General features: G+C 39.5%; 1 protein-coding gene across 1 annotated transcript in view; it reads right to left on the bottom strand.

Moving 5' to 3' along the window:
- Positions 1-27,458, bottom strand: part of stau2 (staufen double-stranded RNA binding protein 2) — a 100,606-nt gene that overhangs the window by 34,362 nt on the left and 38,786 nt on the right. The window contains exons 8-12 of the mRNA XM_077554180.1: positions 24,537-24,749; positions 22,465-22,602; positions 20,402-20,530; positions 19,602-19,659; positions 11,565-11,923 (exon numbers count right to left, since the gene is read on the bottom strand). Coding sequence (XP_077410306.1) covers positions 11,565-11,923; positions 19,602-19,659; positions 20,402-20,530; positions 22,465-22,602; positions 24,537-24,749 — 897 coding nt within the window. The remainder of the gene's footprint in view (positions 1-11,564; positions 11,924-19,601; positions 19,660-20,401; positions 20,531-22,464; positions 22,603-24,536; positions 24,750-27,458) is intronic.

The raw sequence follows: 27,458 nt of genomic DNA, 5'->3' as shown, positions 1-27,458 counted from the left end.
GTGCCAACTGACACTGACGTGATGTTCGACTGTATAAATGAACATCACATGGCTCCAAGCAGCAGCCAAATTCTGGATTTAGAAAACAGCAAAACTTGGCAGGTCACCAACCATCACCTGGAGGTCTTTTCACGGTGGCTTGTTGACGGAATAGTTTGAAGCGTCTGATCACTTGAAGGCCCGCGGCGGATATGTCAGGATGAGGCACCATGGCATCGTCTTATTTGTAATCATTTGGTCAAAAGGGAACTAACGAGCATCAACAACAAACTAGTCTATTCTGTGCTGGGGTGCATGTTCGGAGGCATCTGTGAGTGCACGCATTCTAAACAGGCCTAACTAATCATCCCAGGTCCCAGGCTCTAATCCACTTCCTTTACAGACAAAAGGAGGAGGAGAGTTACGCAAGGCCTGCGATTGATCGGCAGCACTAATGTGGAACGACCTCTGACATTTGGCCTCAAAAGCTGGCTCCACCTCAAATGCTCCTTTTCCCTCTCAAGAGCATGCAGGAAATGAAATGCGACGACAGTGCCCATGCGGCAAACATGTACACTGTATTAATTGCGCTGATATGCACATGGAAACCCGAGTCCATTCATCATATGGATGTAAGACTAATGGCTACACTCCAGAGAAAGCAGCTGGGGCAAACCGAGCAGAGTTGAGATAAAAAGAAATATCTTTGGACTATACAATAATAAACGAGGCCTCTCACTGGAGGAATGCTGTCATTGTTGGTGAGAAGCAATTAGAGGTCCGAGCCGAGCCACTTCAGAGGAGACCCCGGGGGTCAAGAGTGTTTTAAGCACACTGTTAATATACCTTTCACTATGCCTAATGGTTGCAGTTTAAGGGTAAACACAGCTGGTAGTTGAGTAAAAAAGTAAAAAAAAAAAGAAAAGTAAATTAAGTAAGACTACTGATACCGATACCACTGATACAATAAAAATAAAAAAAGAAACAGAAAATAAACAATTAAAGAAATGCTGATATATGCCAATATATTATTTTTCCTTGAAATTGCAGGGAATTAATAGCAATTCTCTATATTTCTAATTTCTAGTTTCTGATTGGTATTTGCGTGATACCGATATGGTATCGATACTCACCCATCCCTAGGGGATTTAAGCACACTGTTAATATACCATTCACTATGTCTAATGGTGGCAGTTGGAGGGTAAACACAGCTGGTACTTGAGGAAAAAAGTTAAACAAAAAAAAAAGTCAATTAAGTAAAACTACCGATACTGATACTACCGACACGTAAAAAAAAAGAGAAAAAAAACAATTAAAGAAATACAAATATACGTATCCCAAAATAACATTTTTTCCCTTAAAATTGCAGGGAATTAATATAAATTTTTTACATCTGTAATTTCTAGTTCCTGATTGGTATCTGCCCGATACCAATATGGTATCGGTACTCGCCCATCCCTAGCAGATGTGCTCAGCGATGCAATGACCACCAGTCCAGGGTGTACCCAGTCTCGCACCCAAATCGGATATAAGCCATAAGGAGTAGCGCAATAAAAAATGGAAGATTAACATCAGTTGATGACTATAATATGTCAGTGTGCTCGTTCTCACGTTATCGTCCTGATTCGCTGACAGATTCTGACTGGCAGCACTAAAAGGCGGCTGGGTGGTTGTTGACTGCGCCAAATCAAACCACGGTGCGACAATTTGTGATTCCATTAAGAGTTTAAACACGCAGAGTGATGGCGGAGGTGGCAGTGCTCCAAGATGGACGCCGACCAGCCTCCCAATGAGCTGCGCTGACGTCTGGCTGATGGCAGCCAACCACAACATACGTTTGTTTGAGCTAGGGGAAGACGAAATTTGGGGGTCACCCCACTTAGTGTGAAAAAAAGTTAACATTAAATATGGTAGATTAAAAGTGGTTAGCTCAATAAATCTGAAATATTGTTTACTTCTGTGTTGTTGCTGCCCAATGTTGGCATTTTGGGTTATGTATGCATGCCGTTGTTCAATAAATGTAAACACGGTTATATCAAATATGGCTAACTTGAAAATGTACATAAATACGTTTTAAAAAATGGAATTGAGCACTTAAAGGGGAAGTCAATCCCCAAAATGTTGGGGTCAATATTATGTTCTATGCAGCCTCACTGGTCTAAATATGGTATTGTAATTAATATAGGGGACCAATAACAGCTCACCTGTTTTCTGAAGCTGAGCTGTGATTAGTTGTTACCTGAGACCTGAGCAACATTGATGTCATCTTCAGTTGAGAGCAAGTGGCAAAATGAGATCATCCATCCTAAGATGGATAATAACGGCTGGATTTTGCTTCATAACACTTATTCCACAAATGTAATATTAATCAGAATGTCATGTTTAGACTAGTGAGGTCACATATAACATATTATAGTCAAGAAATGTCTATGGTTGACTTCCCCTTTAAGACTAGGGATCAGCCAATTATCGGCCGAGCGGATTATCAACGCCGATATATAGAATTTTGACAAATATCAACATTGGCCTTAAATTATTATTATTATTATTATTATTTTAAATCTGCCAGTAAGATCAATTTAAAACTGTTAACTTCAGGGAACAATTTACATTATTTTCATAAAATATGGTGCTGACCGTGGGAAATCTGCACATTTTGTTATTGTTAGAAATTACAGCAAAAATAAGTGAAAATTTAACGTTTCAGCCGTTTTTAAATTTTGGAAAACTTTATTCATTGTAGAAAACTATAGGGAGCTATTTACCTCTTTGACTGCCAGACGTTTTCAAAAACGGGTTGTCGCCAGTGCCAGCCGATTTAAGCATTTTGAGTGATCTTTCAAGGTCCACAGAAAATGTTGTTTGGACTATGGAAACACACATCCGACCAAATGAAAGATTGGACTCTCATCTTTCATCATAAAAAAAAGTTTGTTTCTACCTTATTCCGTTCTTCAGTAATCAACAATAGAAAATGGTTACTTTCACCGAAATTCTCTCTTTTGAAACAAAAAACGGAGAAAAAGAGCTTTTTGTGAAACGATGTTATTTCATGCACTCTAGTGAATTGTACACTTCTTTTTGTCCATGAATGATGCCACAAACACCTAAATAGTGCTTTACTTCTGTAAAACGCTTTCACCAACAATGAAAAAGTGTTTTTTGATTGCAAAATGCATTTATTTCCATTCAACAGTGTAACAATTTGACAAAACAATTTCGCAAACTATTTACAAATGTGTGCAACTGTGGTACTACTTACAATTATGTGGATGTTTCAAATACAGTTTTTCTTTTTGTAACGCTCTCCTGCGTGCAAGGAGACGCCAGGACTCGCACAACAGTTTACTTTCACTTTCACATTGGTCCGTTTTGCGTGCAAACGTTACACTTTCTTGACGGCCTTTTTTTCCGGGGAATAAAAAGCAAGTAGCAGACTGTACACATTTCCTCCGATGAATATGCATTGGACTCGGGGCACTCTCCGTCGTCCGATCGAACGTCCGCCTGTGCGTGCTCGGTTGCGCTCCGCGTTATGACACCGTCATAGCCGCCGCGTCAGCGGTTCCAATTTCGCCGTCAAGCTCGGATTCACCTTCATCATCATCGAGGATGATCACCGTCGTCATCAGTGTACTCTTTTAGCGTTGGTCGATGCCTTTTGTCTTGTAAGTGTAGAGCTGCTTGCAAACGCTCGCCATTGCCCGTTCCCTCCTCCATCTAGCTCCATCTAACGTCTTCTACTGCCGCGTCAATGCTTTCCAACCACGGAGTCACCATCATCTTCATCATCGATGATGATCATAGTCATCAACAATGTGCTTTTTTAGCGATGCTTTTGGTCTTTGAAAAAAACGGCTCTGGCGTTAGCTCCTCGCGACCGGCCGCCATTTTTCCTTTGTTTTCCATTCTGATCTCCTGCTCAACGCTCTAGCTCCGCCTCTACTGACGCCCACCCGATCTTGTCAAAAGAGAGTCATCGCTGCCCTCTAGGGGCCAAAAATAGTCATTAGGCTCACGAGACCTGCTTAAAATTTTCAGGAGAGCTCCGCAAGCCTTCCCAGCACCCGTTTCAAAAAATAAAAATAAAAAATGGGAGGACGTCTTTTAACGTCTTTGGCGCTCCGTAGGTTTTTGCAGAACGTCATTTAACGTCTTTGGCAGTAAAAGAGTTAATGGACTAATTTAGCCATTTTCAGTAGTAAGAAGATAATATTTTGTCAGTAATTAATGTGATAACCATTATTTTTCATGAACAATTAATACCTTTAAGTTTTTAAAGGTATTAATAATTTTTTTTTAAAAATCACAAACTAAAAAACAAACAAACCAAACCAATAAGGATGATGAAAGCAAGCCTTTGTGATTTAATGCTTGGTGCTGCTCACTAAAAAGCAATCCAATGACTCGGTCCAGGCCGTTTTTAGGAGTCCTCCCTAATTTACAATTGAGATCTTTTATCTACTGGAGTTTCCGCTGGTTGCCTGGTAACGTCATGATGGTTTTGGCCGGGGAATTTTATAGTGAGTTTGGAACACATACTCATGCATGACACTGCACTAATCAGTTCTTGGTGGAACATTAGGTGAAGTTAGTAGGAAAAGAAAACAAAGGAATAAAGCCATTAATCATAATGTTGCCTTCTTTTTATGGCTGGTCTTGTTTTAGGTCCAGAAAGATTGGGCACAGACAACAGTTATTATTCATCCAATCATTCAATTATCATGAAAGTGCTTGGGGGGAATGTTTGCAGAGCAAATGAATTCTGGTGAAATAATGCAAGCCAGAAGCGAGCACGTGGCTTAGTGTGTGGAGATGATGACAAACAAGAGAAAATCAAATGGATTCTAAGTAACAGGTTGAAAATGGACGTGGACGAAACACGATGAATACGACAACAAAGGCAGAACCAAAATGACGCAAAATGCTGTTCTGGCGTTTCATTTTTATTTTTGTTTTTAAATGTTTGCAAATGGGGTTGATTGTGGCGTAAAAACATCATCGCTCAGTTTTTCCACACGTACACACACACAAGGCCACCATGTAGGCAGCACGATGGCACACTCAGCCAACAGTGCATTAACTGTCTGATTTATATCACAGACAAAAGTTGTTTTCAAAGATTGTTATTCAGAGAAAAATGCTACACTGCGCAGCTGGAAGCCATCACCTACTAATGGGCTAGGATAAGTCCTCTTCCCAAAATGTATTTTCTAAAACAATTCCCAAAGTAAACAGAGAGACGAGGAGTGAGGTGATGACAAGGAGGGTGCTGTTCTCGAGTCTTTGGACAAGATCACTCGTTTGATGTTGATGCAGAGAAATGAGAGGCGGCCCTGGAGATCGGGAACTTCACCATTTGAAGTGGTTTCTCAACATGGCCAAAGAAGGAAGCGGAGGGACAGAAGAACAAACGTGCGTGAGAAATCCTGGAAGCGAACTCAATTGCTATCAAACAAGCCACACGGCAAGGATGTGTTTGGATTCTTACGTGCTTTTTCTCCCACCCTTGCGGTCAACTTAACAAGCGGGCCTCAGAACTGATCGCTATCTGGGTTGGGTTATTACTGATGGATGGCGCAGGTGGAAAGATGATGTGATCCATTGGGAGACTCACTGGGAGTGTCACGGAACAATACAGTATGTTGATCCATAGAGGATAACAGGGAGGATGTCATCCACTATAGATGATATATCTAAAAAGTTAATATCCGTTTTCAACTAGGTGCCAATAGTGTGGCCCACCTGAATTTGAGATTCTCCAAATGGGGATCCTGGACAATTGCGGTCCAAATCCACATAAAGCTCACATACGCTAAAACAAGAGAAAGTTGTTTTGGGTAATATTCAATACAGACGCTCCCCTACTTACGAACATTCGAGTTACGAACAACGGTACATACGAACATGTCTGCGCGCATGCGCGCATGTCAAAAAATGTTCGGAAAGAGATGCTGTAAGTTAGATTTTGTATTGCGCGCCTTTTTCCGAGTACTGTAGTGCTTCTTTCCGCCGCTAATACCGACGCTTGCCGCTGTGAGAGCTCACCCAGGCTCAGCAACGTGTCGAGGAGGAGGAGGAAGAAACGCCTGTCCCCATGAAGAAGCCATCGCACTCTTCGAGCAGCAAGACCCAAATATTGAACGTTTCACAAAGGTTGCAAATCAATTGAATGATGCCATACAGTGCTACCGCATCATTTATGATGAAAAAAGAAGAAAACTGTGCAATCGTCGTTAGATCGCTTCTTTCGGCCAGTTTCTAGTAAATCCTCCAAGGAAGATACTCATCAACCCTCATCTTCTTCTCCTCGACTCTCAACTTCTTCCTACATTGAAGTTACGGAGGAGGAAGTAACTTTTGAAGCCCATTCCAGCGACGACGAAGAACCTCTCATGATATAAAATCCTCCTCTTCCTCCTCCTCCTCCTCTCCTTAAGCATCGAGTACATCTTCCAAAAGTAAGTTAAACTTCATTTTATTTATCTTATTACGTACATGTACATACTGTGTGTGTCTCTCGCTCTCTCTCTCTAACATACGTAGTACAGTACTGTACGTATTCTCTTTAAACATAAATTATAATACAAAATATAGCACTGAAGCAACTTACGAACAAATTCACCTTACGAACGATCGCTCAGAACGTAACTCGTTCGTAAGTTGGGGAGCGTCTGTAGTTTGATCTGCCAGTTTGATTAGATAAAGGTAATGAAAACCAAACTACAAAGGAGTCACCTATGCCTAAAACCAGTTGATTTGGTCCACACGTACTTTTGACAACTGTGACAAAATTAACTTAAACTACGAAAGAGAGATTGCAAACGCTAGTGGGGCTTCCATCCAATTGTTTCCAATTTTAAAGTCAATTTACTGAAAATGTGCAAAACGTACATTCGACTTATGCCCGTTTCCATCTGATCTTCTTTTGCGAATATTGAGAGGGGACTCAGCCGCTGTAGGTGGCAGTATACAACCCAGAGATGTGATCCAGCAGTAATTTCAAAGAAGAAAAACAGGAAGCAACTGCACCGTGCGATGATGTCGTATGAGTTTGCTTTTGTAATTCTTGATAAACCGTAGCGTTTCTTTGCGGTTTTCCATCTAAAATTGCATTCATAGTCGCTTCTTAATTTAATTCCAAAACGATTTCTGTTTCGTTGTCCCCCCCAAACATACCTTACTTTATCGTCCGCCATTGCTTTCGGCTACAAACGTACGTGTGACGGAATATCCGGTCAAAACGTGCGTCATGTATCTGGTCTTGTAAGTGTTTGTTCGCAAAACCTGATTCCATAGCCAAAATTTGCATTTACACTTCAAAATCCAGCCCCTCTAAGTCTAAAAACGTTTTTTCCGAATTTTGGGCTCTTTTTTTAAAAATTTATTTATAGAGTTTCCATTCAATTTTATTTTCAAATTTCTTGAATATTCAAATAAAAATGGGTGGATGGAAACCGCACAAATGATGTGATTTGCTGATAAATGTGCACTGTCTTGAAGAAAAAAAATGGCACCATCGGGTACCCATTAGCTCCAAGGACAACATGAGTAGCCAACAGGTCTGTTCTAAAAATAGCAGAAGAATATTAACATTTCTTTATTGAAACTTAACACGGTACATGTTTCTTCTGTAACAAATATTCTACATTTTGTTTAAAAAATGTAGATTGCGTTCAATAGGGAAAAAAATCTGTTTTTATGCAAACAGAGCTAAAACTTTATTACCCTGATCCACAATATTTTTGCAAAATCTAATATTGGCCCATGCCTAGTGACCCCTATGAAAAACTATCATGCCAAAGCTATTTTCCATTACTTAAGTCAACGCAAGAGAGTTGTAATTCATAATTGATGCTGAAAGATGGAAAAGTTGCACCTGCCAGTTACTTGTTATATTGTTTATTGCATGACATTGCTGTGCTATTTACTGGCAGGGCCACGGCCTGTTATAAACAATTCATATTATTAAAGCTAATAACAGCAACCTATTTTTCTCTATTACACGACTCCTGGGGCTACGTCAGAGGTCAGCATCATTAAAATATAAACTCGCTTTACATCACTGTATTAGAGGTAATCAGGCATGCAAAGTGCTGTAGCTTGTTTTTTTTTTGTTTAAAAAAAACAACCCACATAATTATGCAAATGTTTCTGAAAATACCACAACGAAGTAACACAGTTGAAACACTACAACAATATAAAAAGACCACCATTTTTTTTGTTTAATTTGATATGGTCAGTTAAGTAGTAATTTATCTTCTAATAGGGATAGACCGATTATCGGCCAGGGCGATTATCAGTGCCAAAATTTGGCATTTTGACAAATATCGACATCTGCCTTTTTACGAATCTGAAAGCCATTTAAGCTAGTATCTCACTGAGGGGTGAATGCTTGCGAATGTAGCAAATTTAGGGTTTTCATCAGGGATTTGTAAGATGGTCACAGACAGTTTTTACTTGTCACAAAGACATTTCAAACCTATTCAAACCATTTTTGACTGTCTGTGAAGATCTTTTGAAACCTTTTACAAACTCTGACTAATACCCCAAATTAACTACATTCACATGCATTTCTCGCTCAATAAGACAGAGAACTTTATAGATTTATTTAAATTTCCATTTTATAAAAAATTATGCTGACACTGGAATTTTTTTTATTAAAAAAAAAAATAAAATAAAATAAATTAAGAAATTATTTTGAAAAACTATATTTATGTAAAAACCTTTATTATTATTAATAGTAATAATAATAATAATACTTTATATGCTTAAAATTAAAAGAAAGTACTTTTTAAAATTTTTGATACTAATATTTTCTCTTTTACTGCAATTTAATATCGGCTTGAAATATCGGTTATCGCCCTCCTTGACGACTAATAATCAGTATCAGCCTTGAAAAAAAACGTAGCGGCCTATCACTAGGTTCTAAACCACTATGACACAACCCTAATAAAAAAACATGAAGCTAAATTGATCCTTCTGCATCAAAACAATTGAGTGTTTTATGTTGTTGTTTAAGATATTCTTATTGCTATTTTTACTATAAATATAAATTTTAAGTTTATATAGTAATTATAAGGGGACCATATATAAAGGAGATTTCATCTCTTGGGGTTGTACATTTACATACATACATACTTTAACTATCCAATGATAAGAAGGCACCAAATGTGATACTACAACTTCATTCATTGCAAATCAATGGCAGAAATAAATACTCATTACTTTTCCATTATTAATAGATTGTCCATATCAAACTGTGTCGTTCATTATAAAATGAGCTACAGGTTCATAAAGTGAAGTGGTTGCAGTGGATGATGGCGCTATTAAGTCATATTATGGCAGTGAAAATGAGCAGCTGGTGGCGGCAATGGCGCGGTCAAAGACTTCAACGTATTCAAACGACAACTAGCAGCGATATGGGACAATTAAACTGTCGTTGTAAGAGAGAGAGAGAAAAAAAAGGTATCTGCAGAATTTCTTGGTCCATGTGTTGTCTATTACTGCTAGCCTCTTTGTTTTTGTCCTACTTCCAGCACACATACCCGTGGTGCCAACAACACGCCAGCCAAATTAATAGGAAATACACACAAACACAAACACACTGGCTCAAGTGCCAGCATACTTGCTCCAAACTGGCGCGAGTCCAACGCCACACTGTTGCTCATCCAGTTCTGTGCTTCTATCGGAGGCTTAAATCAAAAGTAGGGCCTAGCAGGTACACAGCCTTGCTTTTGTCTTGGGAGCTGGGCGAGTGAAATACACACTTGCTAGTCCAATGTGCTCACTTTTAAGTTTCTTTCATCACATTATTGACATAGGTGGCAAATCTAGGTCCAGAAAGTAAAAACCCTGCCACAGTTTGGCTTTAGCACCAGGTGCTAGCTAGCTAGCTCCCTAGCTAGCTCCCCGGCTCGTTTGCCGTCTAGGGAGTTAGCTAGCTAGCACCTGGTGCTAAAGCCAAACTGTGGCAGGGTTTTAAATTTCTAGACCCAGATTTGCCACATCAGATTATTGAGTGGTCACTGTAATCCGCTCACTTGGATGGATAACATCATTACGTTACAATAAAACCAAGATGTTATCCCATGACACAAAAAAAGTTTTTGTTGGTTGATGTCACTGACAATGTGACATAAAGTAACGTCCGTATCATGTAGATTGTAGAATCAAGTGAAGTGCTTTTTTTTTTTTTTATTATACATCACATATTACAATCCCTGGGATTGGATAGAACCCAGGCTAAAAATAATCATTACAATCCATGATCTAAATCATCCGCTCAGTGTTGCCTGCATGTTTCAATTACAGCCTGGCTCAGAAATATGCTCATATTCTGATGTGTTTATTTCCTCACATTAATGCATGGAGGGATTCATGGTGAAGTCCTATGTCAATAATGCAGATTAGGGCTTGTGCATTCAGAGTTGACATACACGCGCGCACACACACAGGCTTATCCTGACTCTTCAATTCCACTAACCAGAACCTGCTGTGTGCATGTGTGCGTTTGTGCATACGTGCTACTCTCTCAGGTTACACACAGACAGGAATGCTCAGAGAAATAATGGCCTATAAGAATTATGGAGGACCAAAAATGCCAAAATAAATAAATAAAAGTGAAAATAGAAACTGATATAGAAAAATTATAATCCAAAAATTAAATATCCAAAAATAAATATAAACAGAAATAAAAACAACAAAATAATAAAAAATAAACGAGATTTCAAAAAATAAAACTGTGGAAATAAAAACAAAAATAATTATATAAATAGAATTAAATGCCAATTAATAAGAACGATCTGCTTTCATATTTATTTATTTCATGCTGCAGACGCTGTCAGCGTGCAATGCGTCATGAAATGTTATTCAAATGAGGGGGCAGTCCTAAGTGTGTCTTGGGTTGAACTATTCGCTTGTTGTTTGATCAAGATGTCAGTCTATGTCGGACTATAGGCCTGTTCCACAGCAAGGGAGAATTCACACACACACGAAAAAAACAATGGACCTTGTTGTTTACAGGAACTTGTGTGAAGTTGTCGAGCAACTCAAGTCGCAACTTGTGGTGACAGTGGACAAGATAGTCGTCCATTGCTGCAGCACTCCATATAAGCCGTTGAGAATTCCCTGTTCGCCGACCTGCTCACTCCACCATCAAAACTTTCCAAAGGCAATTTGCAAAATATGAGAGCAAAGCCATTTTGTTTGATTGATTGATATATTTATTTATATATTTATTTTTACATTTATTTCTTATATTTATTATGTATTTACTTTTTTATGTACTGTATGTATGTATGTATATATGTTTTGTTGTTTTTAATTCCAATTTATATTTATTTAATTATTTATTTGTATTTAATTTTTGAATTATATTTTTATATCCATTTTTATTTATAATTTTTTTGATTTTTGGCCCTCTATAAAGAACCCTAAGCTAAGCAGGCTGTTGTTTTTACAGTTTTTCCCCCGTTTTTCCCCCCTCAAAATGATAAAAAAAAAACAGCTGCAACAATTATCTTACTATTACCATATAAGCCAGCAAGCAGTGGAACACTTCAGTTTGGCTTTTTGAAGCTTACCTGGAATCCCTGGATGCGAGCCAGGTAGTCCAGCTGCTGTGCGGGTTGCACCGAGACACCACAGGCCAAGGGCGGACTCTTCCCCTTTCCTGACAGCGTGGCGTCTGCCATGGATGACTGGCCGTTTAGCAGCAGCTCCCTGGCCATGGTGGCTGTTGGGCTGGGAGTAGGGGATGGACTGCTGAAGTATGGAGTGTGTCCTGGGGGTAGCGGGGTGGCGCAGGTACCCATGTCTTTGGAGGCCATGTAGTTAATGGAGCCGCTGCTGCCGTTGGGGCCTGGGGAGCCGCCGCCCTGCTTTCTGCTGGCTTCCATCTCCTGGTAGACATCAGGACTGAGGTGGAGCAGACCTTTTTGGGCTGAGAGGGTTGAGAGATATGTCAAGTATTGTCATGCTGTTTATAGAAAGAGTTTTATTATTAGTCTAAATTTGAGAGCTCATTATAGCTGCACCATAACAGAAAAATATGCAGCATCCAATACTTTGAGATTTACTTTCTTCTACCTTTCGTTTTTTTTTTCATACTTCATTTTTCACACATTTTTTGACTTTTCTGCCTTTCTGTTAAATTTCTGACAATTTTATTGATATAATATGTTCATTTTCTACATTTCCTTTTTTGAATATTTGTTCTGCCTTTTTTCATAGAAGTTTTATGGTAATTTATGCTTTTCCTATACTTTTTCTGACATTTTACAGTTACTTTTTGGACATTTTTAGGTATTTAACTCATTTGTAAATCCGTTCTATTTTAAATGTTTTAAGTGTCCCAAAGATGTAATTATATGTTTTTTGTTTTTTTTTTAATGCTAGAGCATACAGGCTTTGGATGCAGCCTCTGAACGGCAGAGAACGAGTGAAGCAATGGTAGTTATTACAAAAACAACCAGCAGATGGCAGCAGAGTATAAGAGATCAGCCAGGGCCATGTCGCAACAAGCACTTTTTGCCAGTGTCTTGAACAGGTTTGTGAATAATGATGAAACTTAGCTATATTCTAATGCTAATTGCTGCAAAACAAAAACAGATATAGAAACATACTTTTTTCCTGATGAAAAAAAAGACTTTAGTCTACTTTTGGTAGGTTCCATGTTTTTATAGCAATAGAACACAATATTCTGTGGGCCTTGCAAAATCAGCCAAAATCCAGTAAAACAGCCAGGAGCAAAGGGGGTTGCCTCAGTGAAAATGGCTGGGAATCAATGAGTAAAAAAATAAAAAAGTTGACAATTTTTTTTTTTTGAATATTTAATTATATATTTTTTATTTAATCATTTATTCATTTGAATAATAGTTTATCTAAAAATAAATGTGTAATTTTTTTAAATTAATTTGTATTTTTTGAGAGACTCCAGAGCCGCAGGTTGCAAACCCCTGCTCTATACAGTTTTCTTTTTTTTTTTCAAAATTCAAGTGGAGGGAAAATTGAAGGACCACCCAGAATTTGATCAGGAAGTGAAATTTCATATATTAACTACAACTTCATTCGCACATATGCGTGTGTCATTGTGTGTCTGTGTAGCTTGGCTCCCAAAGTGTCATTCCATCACTTTGTGTGGTTTGGCAGTCCCGAGCTCGACCAAACGCATCCGCTGGGATAGAAGTGCAGCTTCTTTCTCATTCGGAAACGCAAACACAGACACATCAACCAACATCAACACAACAGCTAGTATTTCATCAGTGATGAGAAACCGCGCAGTTGGCTGCCGAGAATCGTGTACGGCTTTGAACGCAACGGGGGAAGATCCGAGACGTGATTTGCTTCTTGAGCCTTTACTGGGATTTGAGGAGCACTTTGGAAACGGAGCATTGATTTGGGAATTTGGACAGCAATATGATGAACACACGACGAATGATTTGCAAATATACAGTATAATCCCTTTATTAGGAATCCATGCAGTCAACCACAAGGGATACACAAACTATGTCTGTAAAAGCGCTACTATGCACCAAATTATGACGCAGGTTCTGTTCCGCTTCCTGCGAGTACTTTTCGGTGGCCCAAAGAAATGGCCCGTGTGATTTGCATTTAACAGGCCAAGGCATCTGTTTCGTCTGACCTGCTTCTCTTCAACAGACGAACAAGACAAGACTATGAGCCTCTTCTGATCCGGATCGCTTCGATAAATCTCATGTGTTTATCTTGGCGTCCGTAGCACTCTGACATCATCGTCCTAAAATGGCTGCGACAGGTGGACTGAGGAAAACGCCAATGGGGCCGGTTACTTTCGTCATTTTGCGGCTCAAAACTGAAAGAATGAGGTGCGAAAGGCCAACAGGAGACGACTTGAGTTGGGGTAAAGATGATAAAAGTGAGCCAGTTTTTAGATGGGTGTGGAGGAGTGGATGTGAAAACCATGCGGAGCCTCCTAAATCCAGCCAAGGTCACCAGAGACAGGAAGACCAGCTGTGTTCGTGTGTGTGAGTCTTTGCGCTTGTTTGTGTGTGTACGGACCAACAGCTGGGAAGAAAGTGTTGGAGCGAGCGCATGACTGACAGCATACTTCCTGTTTGAGTTACTATGGCCATCGCACATACACAGACCAGAGAGTTGCGCACTTGCACTTCAGTCGAGGCTTTCTGGGAATCCATTGCACAATGTTAACAACTGAAGTGGGCACTGAAGGCTGCGATGAAACTCAGGCGCTATTACTCATACGAGAACAATCTCCACCACGTCAGTAATGACACAACCTCCACTGCTTTGCTTGTCTTTTCAGTCAAGGAGGGCAATTTGAAGCAAACTTGCCTGCGAATTCTGCATGCACCGTCGTAAAAAAATGAAAGATGCTGGCCAACATGACATCAGCAGTGGACAAAGAGAATTAAGTGGGGGCTCAGAGGGGGCAGAGGATGTAAGCCATGTGAGTTTGCCACAGGTTTGCCAGTAGGAGACTGTGTGGGGGACCCTGGGGGGGATGTGCTTGCCTTGTCGGGCCAAGGTCCCCTCTTTGGTGGAGGTTCTCATGCATGCCAGATACACCACACCAGCAGAGGTTGGCATTTGTGGATCTCACTGTGCTTCATGTATCCTTCCTTCCTTCTTTTAGTCCTTCCTCTGGTTTCTTGATGTCTCCCCAATACTGTTGGAATTCAGATGTGTCTGGGGTTGGTGAATTATTCTGGATTTGTAACTCTGTGAATGGAACGTGATGCCTGGTTGGTGTTGGATTTCACTTTGCTACATCATTCCTTCCTTTGATCCTTCCTCTAGCCTCCTGAACTTCACAACTCTGGTGGAACTCTGAAGTATCCGGTTTCGGTAAAAGGTTTCATATTTTAGGTTTCAGGTGAATTAACGTAGCACTAAAGAACTTTTCAACCTTAATAAAATATTTTCATAACTCTTCTGATGAAACATCAACTTAAGACTAGTTGAATGGTACCTTGGACATGGCCTGAGGGGGTCTGTATCATTTTTACTGGAACCAAGCAACTTTGAGGAGGATTTGAGGAGAAAACTGCCACACAAAAAACTACAAATGTGACTGCTTTATGGAATGCGTCACTTCACCCTTTGCCCATTCATTACAGCCGGAAGTCAATTTGAGTGGGGGGGGAAAAAAACACGTAATGTGCTTGTCCTCATGGGAAATGGGGTCTTCCTTCAGGCATAACATTGCCGCTCTTGTCCATATGGCACCGCCATAATCAACAAACTGAAAGTTCCTTAGTGTTGCTTTAAAGAGCGCATGCACGCACAAAAATAAAAAGAGAGTGATGATGATGACATGACATGACTCGGTAAGGCTGCCGAAGGAATAATACAGACCTCTCAAAAAAAAAATAAAAATAGGGGGCTGTGTGCATGAACGAGAGGTAAACGAGATGATGGGCAGAAGATGCAATAAAACAGAGACGTAAGACGGGAATGAAAGGAGAGTGCTGCAAGTTTCCAGGCAGTTTTCTCGGGGTCCCGCCCATGTTCGGCGTCCGGCGGGCCAGGGGAGCGCTGGAGGGAAGCCAGAGCCAAGCATGAGACTGATCGAAAACAGATAGGGCCATAGCCCACTGCTATAAATCACCGCGGCCGAGCGAGACCTTCGCATAGTTCACACATGCACACAATGCGCCGACACACGGACGCACACACATATGCACAGCAGGAAATGAAATGTGGCAACTCCAGTGAAAAGCCTGGCCGCAGGACCCATGGGAATAGACGAGAGAAAAATCACTCCTCTTACGACTCTTTCTTTTAACGCTTCCTTCCAGTCTTTAAGCCACTGTTGGTTGTTAAGTGCAGCATCCCTACAGCTCACGCCGGCACATAAACACAATGAGGTACGTGTTATGTTTTGGTCAAACAAAAGCAATAGCCTACTTCGGATTTACCGTATTTCCTTCAATAGTTTCCGGGGGCTTTTGTTGACTTTTATTTGAAGTAAGGCATGTATTTTCAAGGAGACTTGTGCGTGGATGGCGCTTGTGATGTGGCTGTCTTTCATTATGGGCCATGTTAGAATGAGAATGATGTGGGTAGCTAAATGCTAATTAGAAATGACTATTTATGTGTCTTTTTTTATTTATGCTGTGCAGTTGTAAATCTATACTGATGTGGATTTTGTTCAAGTTATTATCTAATTTAATTATGTTAGGGATGGGTGAGTATTGATACAATAATAATCAGAGGTGGCAAATCCAGGTCCAAAAAGTAAAAACCCTGCCACGGTTTGGCTTTAGCCCCTGGTGCTAGCTAGCTAGCTCCCTAGCTAGCTACCGCGACAACTGAAACAATCAGCAATAAGGTCTAAAGCCAAACTGTGGCAGGGTTTTTACTTTCTGGACCTGGATTTGTCATCTCTGATAATAATTAAAATGACAATAAACTATGTTGCTAAATGTAGTGGGAGCTCTGCGCTCATTTCCCTTGAGCCGGTCCAATCCAAGAATAATGGGAAAAATGACACCCAAAGTATGTTATTTACAGTTAGTCCAGTCTACTCTTTTGTTTTGGTCATCAACATCGCAGACATCAAAAAAAGAAGCAAGGAATTCAGTCCTTTTGATTTGAAGGAAATGCCTCGCCAAACTTCCAAATCAAGTCCATGTGTCAAAAACATTATTTAAAAGCTTATACACTACAATATTTAAATCATTGTTGTAAAACATTCACTAGAAAGAGAAGTGCCATGAAAACAGCTTGTTGCTTCCATTCTGCCCTGGCAATCATGACAACAGGCAACCACAACAAACACACTTTTTTTTAGTGAGCGGTAAATGTTTGTGCAACAAATATTGAAAACCTATCGTGTGTGCTGTGTGTGGTTAGGAAGACCATAACAAGCTAATTAGCAGAGAGCTAAGCCTGATATTGAGTAAGGGGCAAACTATGAATGGGAATGGCTGCAGACATCATCACCAAATGAGGGGAATTTCCCAGGAGGCTCTGCTCCGGAGTTATGTGACAGGCAATGCCTAGCGCAAAGACTACAATACAAACCACAACCACAAGATACAGTTTACGCAAAAGAACAAAGATCGATTTTCATTATTTATCGTTTGACAAATTGGGCCAAATCCCTAACGTGAATGTCATTAATGCGGCTCTGCTTTAATCTTGATATTGTGTGCACAGAGCAAACAACAATATTAAGTGGTGAGTCGGTTTTGTACAGCTCATCATAAAGTTCAAACATCCCATTAATTCTGGTTTGTTGTGTGTTTGTGTCAGAGCATGGCAGCACTGCCAAAGGCCTCAATTGGATATGAGCGATGACAGCACATTCCAATTCAAAATACTCATCGGTTTGTTGTCTCTGCCACATCACATGGGCTTTTAAAAAAAAGTTACTATTATTGTTTTAAGTTACTTGTGTCTTGTCTGGGTGGTGTTTTTACAATTTTGTTCACATACACTGCATGGATTAAAGTGTAAATGTAGGCAACAAAAAATGTGAACAGAAAGTGGAGTTTTAAAATAGAATGTTTGACTTAATGACAAGGAATGTGTTTACATTTTTATTTTCATTCCAGACAATGGCCAAGTTAACAGATACACAGCTGACACAGAGCAGCTGCTTTCTACAGAACTGCATCGTCATGCTTTACTATGAGTTCTCCCACCCACGGTAAAACCAAAAGGTATGCTGAGTCACCACATTCCCATGCAAAACAAGAAAGAAAATCATGGCTTTTTTTTTTATACAATTTTGGCTACAGAGAATGTAATGTTTCAAATATGGACCTCTGCTGAAATCCTCATTCAGTTTTAATATTTGTACATTTTTGACAAAGCAAATTTGCTGCACTCTAAAATACAATTGGGTCAAAAATAATTCAAATTGTGTCAAAAAGGGACCGACACAACTTTTTGAGATATTTGTTTAAGAACTGTGTCAAATAAATAATGCAAGAAACAACCCCCACAATTGGGTTATTTTGTGGGTTATTAATTTAATTTGACCCCTTTATTTGGGTTAAAAAGCTCCAAAAGTTTTTGACCCAATTCAAAAGGGTTATCCACTAACCCAAAAACTGGGTCTAATGAATAACTCACAAAGCAACCCAATTTTGGTGGTTGCTTTGTAGGTTATTAATTTATTTTGACCCAACCTTTTGGATTAAATAACTCAAAAATTTGAGTTGGTTCATTTTTAATTACTCAATTAATTAAAAACATTGGATCAAATGAATAACCCACAAAACTAATTTATTGGTAGTAATTTGGTTTGGTTCATTTTTCACCCAATTCAATTGGGTTATTCAATTATCTTAAAAGTTGGTCCACAACCCCCCCCCCCCCCCCACACACACACACACACACACAAAACTGGGCTGCTTTGTGGGTTATTCATTTAGTTTGACCCAACTTTATGAGTTAATAAGTAAAGAAGTTTTTGACCCTTTTCATCTGGGGCACTTAACCCAAACAGTCAATGAATAAACCACAAAAGAACCCCCCAATTTTTTTTGTGGGGGGATTATTAATTTAGTTTGACCCGGCTTTTTGGGTTAAATAACTCGAAAAACTGAGTTGGTCAATTTTTGATCCAATTGACCCAACTCAATTGACCCAAAAAGTTTAGTCAAACGAATAACCCAATTGAGTTGCTTTGTGGTTAATTATTTTAATTTGACATAACTTTTTGGGTTAAACAACTCAAAAGGGTTGTTGGTTCTTTTTTGACCCAATTCAATTACAGTAATTTCTGGACTACAAGGCGCACCTGACTATAAGCCGCGCTAGCTAAATTTGGGGAATAATACACATAAAAGCCGCACCCGACTGTAAGCCGCAGGTGTTTTTAATGTTACCGCACCAAGTTCCCGCTACTTTATTTTCCATAATGAGGGTGCAAATTGTGTCTCGATGGTTTGTTTTGCTCTGCCTGAGGCTCTTGCGATTCATTTATAGTGTGCCCGCTTGTGATCTGATGGATAAGCCACACCTTTGTATTAGCCACAGGGTTGAATACAAGTGAAAAAAGTATCGGCTTGTAGTCCAGAAATTACTGTAGGTTATTCAATCAACCCAAAAAGTTGGGTCAAATAAATAACCCACAAAACCACCCCAAAATTGGGTTGCTTTGTGGGTTATTGATTTGACCCAAAAACTAGGTTAATTTTTGACCCGACTGTTTTCCGAGTGTTTGGCGCCTTAATCCTGTTTAGTTCATAACTGTTTGCAAGTCGCCTCACCGTCTTTAGTAACTTGTTGATCATATTTTCATATATGGCCTGCATCATTTTCATGGTATGTGGTAGTGTATAGGATTATGTGAATGTGCGCTTGTGCGTTAATCCTGAGTGAAATGTGATGTTTTGGGCACAGGAGGGCAGCGGGGGGACTCCCCAGAGGGCCTCAGTGTGCGGGCCCTGTAAGCCTGAGTGAATGGGCCTGAATTCGCAGGCTCCCCACGAGGACGCACGGCCGATTAAACTGACAGTCAGATGCCCATTGACCAGTCACAGAGATTAAACGCCGGGCCATCTCGGCAACTAAAACCACCTGGGGACAGAGGCAGCGATGGAGACGCGGGGAAAGGGGAGGAGAAGGAAATGGAAAGGGAGACGGAGAGACGTGCCGATACTCACTGTTACTCGTCACTTCGGTAAAAGACGCCTTTTGTCCATTCCAGCCTTTGTTGTCCATCTGTGGTGATGCAAAGGGAGGCAGAGAAGAGGGAGGGGAGGGGGGTAAGTAAGAGAGATGTATTCTTGAACAGACAGCTTTTTCCACGCATGTCAGACAAGTTCCTTCCTACTGTTTGGACCACAAAGAGACGAGCGCTCACATGCGAGAACGCTTAAGGAGCCTAGTGTCTGTCTAGGCCAGCTATTTAATCAGGGGGGTTGTCAATGTTTAGCACCCTCAAAGGCTCCTATTCAGTGTGCTGCTGCTGTGGTGGTATGCATGTCTGCCTACACAAACACACATAGTCACAAACACACGTGTGTACAACACTGAGCCCAACCATTCTGGATTTGGGTGACAGTTGAGATGAGAAAAGAGGGAGAAATGGTGAGAGAACCGGAGGCACAACTAATTTGGAGTTAGCGTGCAAATCCAGTGGAAACTTTGCCGTCAAACGGGCCAAAAGTGACACAATTTGGATTTTAATAAAAAAATGTGTGTGACAATCATCCTTAAAGAGTCCAAATAAACCGAAATCATGTAAGACGTGAATCAGGTGACTTCATAAATGTGTAAGCTTTTTTGTTTTGTTTTTTTGTGATTCTACCACATAGGGTACCAGTGATGCAAAGTGGAAGAATGTGATAACTTTGGGGATCTTGAAAGGTGCTACATAAATCTAAGATGTTACTTAGTAATACTACTGGAATGGAACTCAAATAGGATGATAAAAGTGAGGCTCAAACAAAAAAAGAAGTACCTCTGTTGGAGTTTGAGGGACTGTAGAGGCTTTGTATCCCAGCTGTAGCAGCATTGCCTCAGCAGCATTCCGTTTAGCCACCTTTTTGTTGGGCCCTGTTCCCGTGGCAACCTCGGTGTTTACCTTCACCTGCAAGAAGGACATAGGTGACTTAAAATATTCACAATTCATAAAAAATAGGGGTGTCAAAATCAATGCGTTAATTTTGAGTTAATTCAAAGTTCCTTTAACACTACTATTATTTTTAACACACGATTAATCCTGCCCCACTTGGAAAGCCCATATATTTGTGGAGACTGGGGTCAAGTTGTGAAATTCTGCACATTTTTGAAATTGTAAAACACAAGTTACTTTATGTTAAAGATTAGATAGCTCTTAATATGAAATGAAACATGCACTGAGCTGTCACCAATATCTTACAAATGCAATAATGCTATCTAGTGGTAGAAAAATGACCAACACAAATCAATATCACACACATTGTTTACAGCAGAGTACATCTTTTTCATTTAAACTCAATATTAGAAATTATTATGAAATTAATGTATCAGTGACTAAAAGATGCAGCCATATTTCTATTAGTTTTACATGTTTTTCCCACTTTTTTCTGTTAGCAAGAGTATGAAAACTTTTTTTGATTGTACATTTAGAACGTATATAAAATTTGAAGAAAACTATTGAAACTATATGAAAACTATTGAAGTGCATGACTTTAATTAATTAATTAATTAAATATATATATATATATATATGTATATATATATATATATATATAAAATAATAATTAAAAAATAATTTTAATCGCCTGACACCCCTAATAAAAAAAAAAAATCACTTTAACTGAAGTCAGATATAAATGCACAGTTCTTGTGACATTCCCTTTTCTTTTTACACTTTCATTCACTTGTAGCCAGAAACGTTTCGGTTTCCTTCTCCAGACCGAGCCAGCCACTTAGCAAAAAAGGAAAAGTGAAGTGTTTGTTTTTCGCTGATCCCGAAACATTAAATCTGTCGACTCATAATGTAAGCAGATATTTCCAAGAGAATATCAGACGTCGTTATGTTATGCAAACAGACAATTACGCTGTACTAATAACATTAAGGCGGCCGGAGCCTGTGAACAGACAGGCTTTGGTGCACTTCCTCAAATGCATGATTTGGGCCACGAGCAATTCATAATGACGACAAGTCCAGTAAATGACTTGTGGAATAAACACAATTATTCTTAAAATAATAAATACAATGAGTCTATTAAAGGCATTTGAGACGAGGTGAAACGTTTTTCTGGAAATAGTGGTTGGAACACAACTAAAGAGATGAAGTAAATGGAGACTCATTTCACTCCCTGTGCTTATGGCAGAGAACAATGAGGAAATTTAAGAAGAGTGAATGGACGACACAAAAGAAACGCACGTACATTCACAGAGCCTGATGTGCGTATCAAAGAGGCATGGAGAATAGGTTTGTGGCTGAATTACTGCCCGATGCTAAGAGAAGCTCTGTTCCACTTATGAAAGAAGGGGATGATGGAAAAAGAATATGTGACTGAAAGACAGAAAAGTGCAAGGCTAACAGAAAGGCTGACAAGAAAACGATGACAAAATTGTTCAGATAAATACACGCTACACTTGATTTGCCCATTATAAACAACAAAGCTAAGCTAAGCTGTCCAAGGTTTAATACTTGGGGCAACAATAAGGACAAGGTATCTTTTACAGGGGCTTGGCTGATTATTTTCAAACAGGTGGCAAATCCAGGTCTAGAAAGTTAAAACGCCGCCACAGTTTGGCTTTGAGCTAGGTAGCTCCTCAGCTAGCTCCCATGGTGTTCGTTAACCTGCTAGGGAGCTAGCTAGCTAGCTAGCATCAGGGGCTAAAGCCAAACTGTGGCAGGGTTTTTACTGTTTAGTAGGTATGGACATTCATGACATATGCATGAATATCCTTCTTCATCCTCTCATTTGCCCATTAAGGCGCAATGTTTGTAGGTTGGGCGTAGCCTTTTACATGATTTGCTATCCAGCGTTATAATATTCTTGAATAGAATGCAAAATCAGTACGTACCTGCATGATAAATTCCCTGCGCCGGGGCATCCCCCTCTCCGAAAGCAGCAAATACTCGGGCTCTTTCTCCTTCTTTGCCTGCTGGATCTGGGCCAGGCGGCTGATAGGGTTCATGCCCTGGCCATAGTCCGGTCCCGTCTAGAGGACGAAATGGCAGAGAGTGTGAAACATCAACGCTTCCAATGACAACAGCAATCAACTGTTGCAAAGACATCTGATAGCGTTCAAACTGTGAGTCAACTCTTATTTATTTGCTGTTTAATATTGATAGATATAAGATGTGAATTATTGCATTTCGCCTTCCACGTTCATAGAAGTGTGCTCAATTAATCCACAGATGCGTCATTTAAAACAGCGTTGAGCAATCCCGATCCTTGAGGGCTTGGAGTCCTGTAGGTTTTAGATGTTGGCTTCCTTTAACACACCTGATTCTAATGCTCATCGTTATCAGGCTTCTGCAGAGCTTGCTGATGGAGCTGATTAAAATAATCAGGCGTGTTGGAGATGGGAAACATCTAAAATCTGCAGGACTCAAGCCCTCGAGGACCAGGATTGGGGAAGCTTGAACTTGAATAAATAAATGCTGTACTCCAGATAGTTCCTATCTTTAATCTCCCATGGGAATAAAACACCTAACCACTACAAACAAACAAAATAATAATAATAAAATACGTACATTTTTTAAATGTATTTGTGAGTTTTTGTTGTTTCCTTTTTCTTGTAGTCAACACCACACGACCCTAAAACCTGACATTGTGAAACCAAAAATTATTATTATTATGATTATTATACTATGCCTCAGAATTAATGTGTCACTTTATGATCTTTTTTAAAATAATTTTTTTTTTTTAAAAACTGAGCTTTTTCCACCCGATTATATGAGAATTTCTTCATCTACCCTGATTTCCGATTACATAATTTTTAATCCTGTAACCTGTTCAAATTGATAAAATGTTGGGTGTGCACTAAATTTGAAATAGCCCACATTATGCATTTCATGACACTGGATAATCTCTTCTTCTTTTTATGACAGGCAGCCAATTGAATTAGCTAAATACTATGTCAGTGGTCTGCAACCTGCGGCTCTGGAACCACATGTGGCTCTTTAGTCCCTCTCCTGTGGCCTCTGTGGACCTCTAAAAACCGAAGTAGGAATTATTATTTTTTTCTACATATTTATTTGTGATTTTTTAGATAAAATATTATTTAAATGAATTAATGATTAAATAAAAAAAAGAGTAATTATACGCTCAAAAATTGTCCGAATGTTGTCAGAAAAAGAGAGATAGATGAGAGTTTTGAAAATTACTTTAAAATGTCCAAAAATTACAATAAAAAGTGCAAAAAGGAAGAAGAAAAAAAAATTGTCCATGAAACAATCAAAAATGTCAGAATGGAGGGACGGGGAACAGAAAAGAAAATGTAACCATAAAATGTCCAAAAACAAAAGAAGAGAGGCATAAAAATAGCCTAAGATGTCTTTGGAATTAGTAACAAACAAAAAAAGTAAAAGGCAGAACAGAAAACGTTTAAAAAGTAACTACAAAAAGGCCAAAAATAAAAAAAGAAACCCCAAAACTACCTTAAAATATCAGAAAGCTGAAAGCAAAAAAAAAGGCCATAAAAATTTCAAAAAATGGAAGAGTCAGAAAAATACCATAATACTGTATGTCCATAAAATTGCCCAAAAAATGTCAGAAATTTGACAGAAATGCAAAAAAAGTCTAAAAAATACCCTTTAAAAAAAAAGGAAGACAAAAGGTAGAAGAAAACGAATCACAGAATTTTTTGTTATTTATTTGGCCTCAAATGGCTCTTTTGACTGTAAAGGCTCCTGACCCCTGTACTATATACTGTATACACCAAGTGCAATTCTAATAAGGTACCAGTATTGTGGACAACATGGGGGGCTCTCTAAAATTCTTCAATAGTATGACATTTTTGCATGACCTTTTAGGCCTACTCCTAAGAGAGGCTTGCTACTATCAGCAGTTGACAAACAAAAAACGTCCCTAATGTAGGTGAGGAAATGCAATGGATTAATATTAGACCGGCCACTCTAGTTGGAGTACCTTGAGGATGGTCTTGGTGCGTTTCTTGTAGTGTGTTTTGGGTTTCTCCACAACCGGAATGAACGGGAGCTTCTTCAGGTCCTGCAGAACGGACAGAGCGGCACGCTTCTTGGATAGCTTTTTGCTGTTGCCCTCGCCCTCGGCGGAGAATTCCCCAACGGTGACGCGGGTCAGGAAGCTTTTCATGTGCGGGGGTCCACTCTCCTTCAACACCTATTGCATACACACCAGTGTAAAGAGAGTTCCGCAAATGAAAATGTGGATTTCATTCCAGATTTTTCCTGGACAGATACATGAAACAGGACCGAGTCTTGGGTGCAAATGCGTCTTTTTGCTTGTGGTGTGTGTTGGGAAGCGTGTGCAGCGCACTCTGCAAGCAGCTACACCAGGTGGTCTAAAACATCTGCTCTCAATGGTCACAGTGCTACCCGCCCATATGCTCATGTTATTCATATACAAGACACACACACAGGCACTGACGTACAAGAACACATTAAGAGTAACATGTTCCTAGATGACAGTCTCTAGTGATGAGGGCTCAGTTTCCTTCCTCTAGCCTCTGGTCACCTGGGAGACCTAAAACAAACACCGGCTGGCGTTAGGTCATGCTTCTGCAATCACATCTACTTCCTGTGAAGTCCGAGAGCAGCGTTTGTGAGTACAGTGAGCGAGAGAGAGAGAGAGAGAGTAACAGGTGTGGCTCGACGAAATATTTAGGGAAAACATGCAAAATTGAAAATTAAGTACAACAGTATGCAGTTCACCTAATCTGTATTATTTTTTTCTTTTTTTTTGTAAAGCCGTGTTCATTAACTGGTGTGTCAACAACTCACACAATTTGTGGTGCTCACAGTGCAAATTGTTGCAATCCAACCAACTGCAAACGGCTAATTTCAACTCAGTGAACTGACTAAAAGCGGTAAGTGGAACCATGAGCATTCCTGGGATACTTGACACAACAACACAGCACAGGCTAATTCTACACAATTACAGGAATTGAGGGATAATGTTCCCATTATTGCCCATTCCAAAATAACTGCATGCTATTTGTTTCAGTTGACGCTAATGGTGGCCATCACACCAGTTGGATTTGAAAACGTAAGCAATGGTCAACACTAAAAGTACGGATGCTCGATACCACTTATTTTCAGACCGATACCAGTACTCAACTCATGAGCAGTCACCGATACCCATACCAAGCAAGCACCGATACCACTAGTACTTTTGATATATAAAATGTCCCAAAAAAGAATGGGAGATAATTTTAAAGAAAGCCCTATAAACCCCAATATAGCATTTATTCTTAAATTTTAGGGCTGTGCACGAATCGATGGTGACTCCAATTAAGCAGCGGATTGGTCATTGTAAACAAACGTCGATTCATAATTTGTCCATTCGAGACATAGTGTGTCAATGCATATTGTCAGAGAGGACGGGATCTCCCAGCTTCCTTTATGTGGGGATTGCACATGCACGGAACAAAGTATGCCGTGTAACCTAGAAGTAGTTTGTGTGTGTGTGTGTGTGTGTCTGTAGTAGCAACAGAACAACTGGCTGCTTGAACATCCAGTTATTGGTCTCGAACGAAAGAGACTTTGCAAACATGGACGCTGGCCGCCTCTCACGCCTTCTTAACTTAGAAGAACTAGCCTAGCATTAGTGTGCATACTAGCTTAGCATTAGCGAGCAAAGCATTAGCGAGGACGAAGCTACTAGCCTAGCAATAGCGGTATTAGAATTAGCGAGGAGGAAGCTAATATTATTATTACTATTATTTTTTTTTAATTTCCTTATGCTAAATGTTTTTAAAGTTTGCTGTCTAAGGTTTTCACGTTGTCAATCTATGTTTTTTTGGTGTAAATTTTGTAACCTACTGATTGTTTTTGTCTTTTTTTCTCTGAATGTTAACTACTGTTTGTTGATGCTTATAGGTGTTGTTGAGTTGCCTTGTGTATGAAATGTGCTATGCAAATAAACTTGCCTTGCCTTGCCTAGCGTAGCAGTAGCATTAGCGAGCTTAGCATTAGGTACTAACCTAGCATTAGCAAGCATAGCACTAGCGAGGACAAAGCTACTATCCTAGCATTAGTGATATTAGAATTGGTGAGGAGGAAGCTACTAGCGTAGCATTAGCAAGCTTAGCATTAGCTACTAACCTAGCATTAGCAAGCATAGCACTAGCGAGGATAAAGCTACTATCCTAGCATTAGCGATATTAGAATTAGCGAGGAGGAAGCTACTAGTGTAGCATTAGCGAGCTTAGCATTAGTGAGGACGAAGTAGTACACACGCCGCAGATAATTACGCAGATTTAAAATGGGGCAAAACATCTTTGGTTCTCCCATCGGCCAGGCTACATGGCGTGGGATCCTTTTAGTAATTTTTCCCCCCAAGTTTATTTAAGTTATTTCCGTGAAGTTGGTTACATGGCCAGTCTAGGCTTCAACAAATTAATATGTTTGAAAGATATAAGTGAATATAACTTACTAAACTTATGAAGATAAAGCGCTATAATGCACTCCATTTACAATGAATATTTTGATCAAATTGGATTTTTCACATGTTGTATTATGAAACATTTTTGGGGGGAAAAGTACAAGAAGTAAGAGATTCTATCAACATTATTATTATCTTAAAGCATATGGAAAAAAACATTCATCTTTAAGTGGGCGATGACTTGCACTTGATCTTCAATTCTGACTCAATGTGGTTATACTTCCAAAATACCTCTTATATCTATTCTAAACAGTATGACTGCCAAGCACTGACTGGTGTGCATGGCCAACGCTTACTCCGTGGTTTCTATCAGTTATTTTCTTCTTTTTCAGCATTCTTGTACAATGAATAATACACTTTTTGTAAAGTTTGTTGCGCGGAGGCCATGGAACACAAATGTCAACGCTGGTAGCTTGTTCGCTCACA

Source organism: Vanacampus margaritifer, chromosome 20 (assembly GCF_051991255.1).
Source record: "Vanacampus margaritifer isolate UIUO_Vmar chromosome 20, RoL_Vmar_1.0, whole genome shotgun sequence".
Classification (NCBI taxonomy): Eukaryota; Metazoa; Chordata; class Actinopteri; order Syngnathiformes; family Syngnathidae; genus Vanacampus; species Vanacampus margaritifer.
The sequence above is the reverse complement of the archived record's forward strand: the minus strand, read 5'-3'. Positions and strand labels throughout refer to the sequence as shown.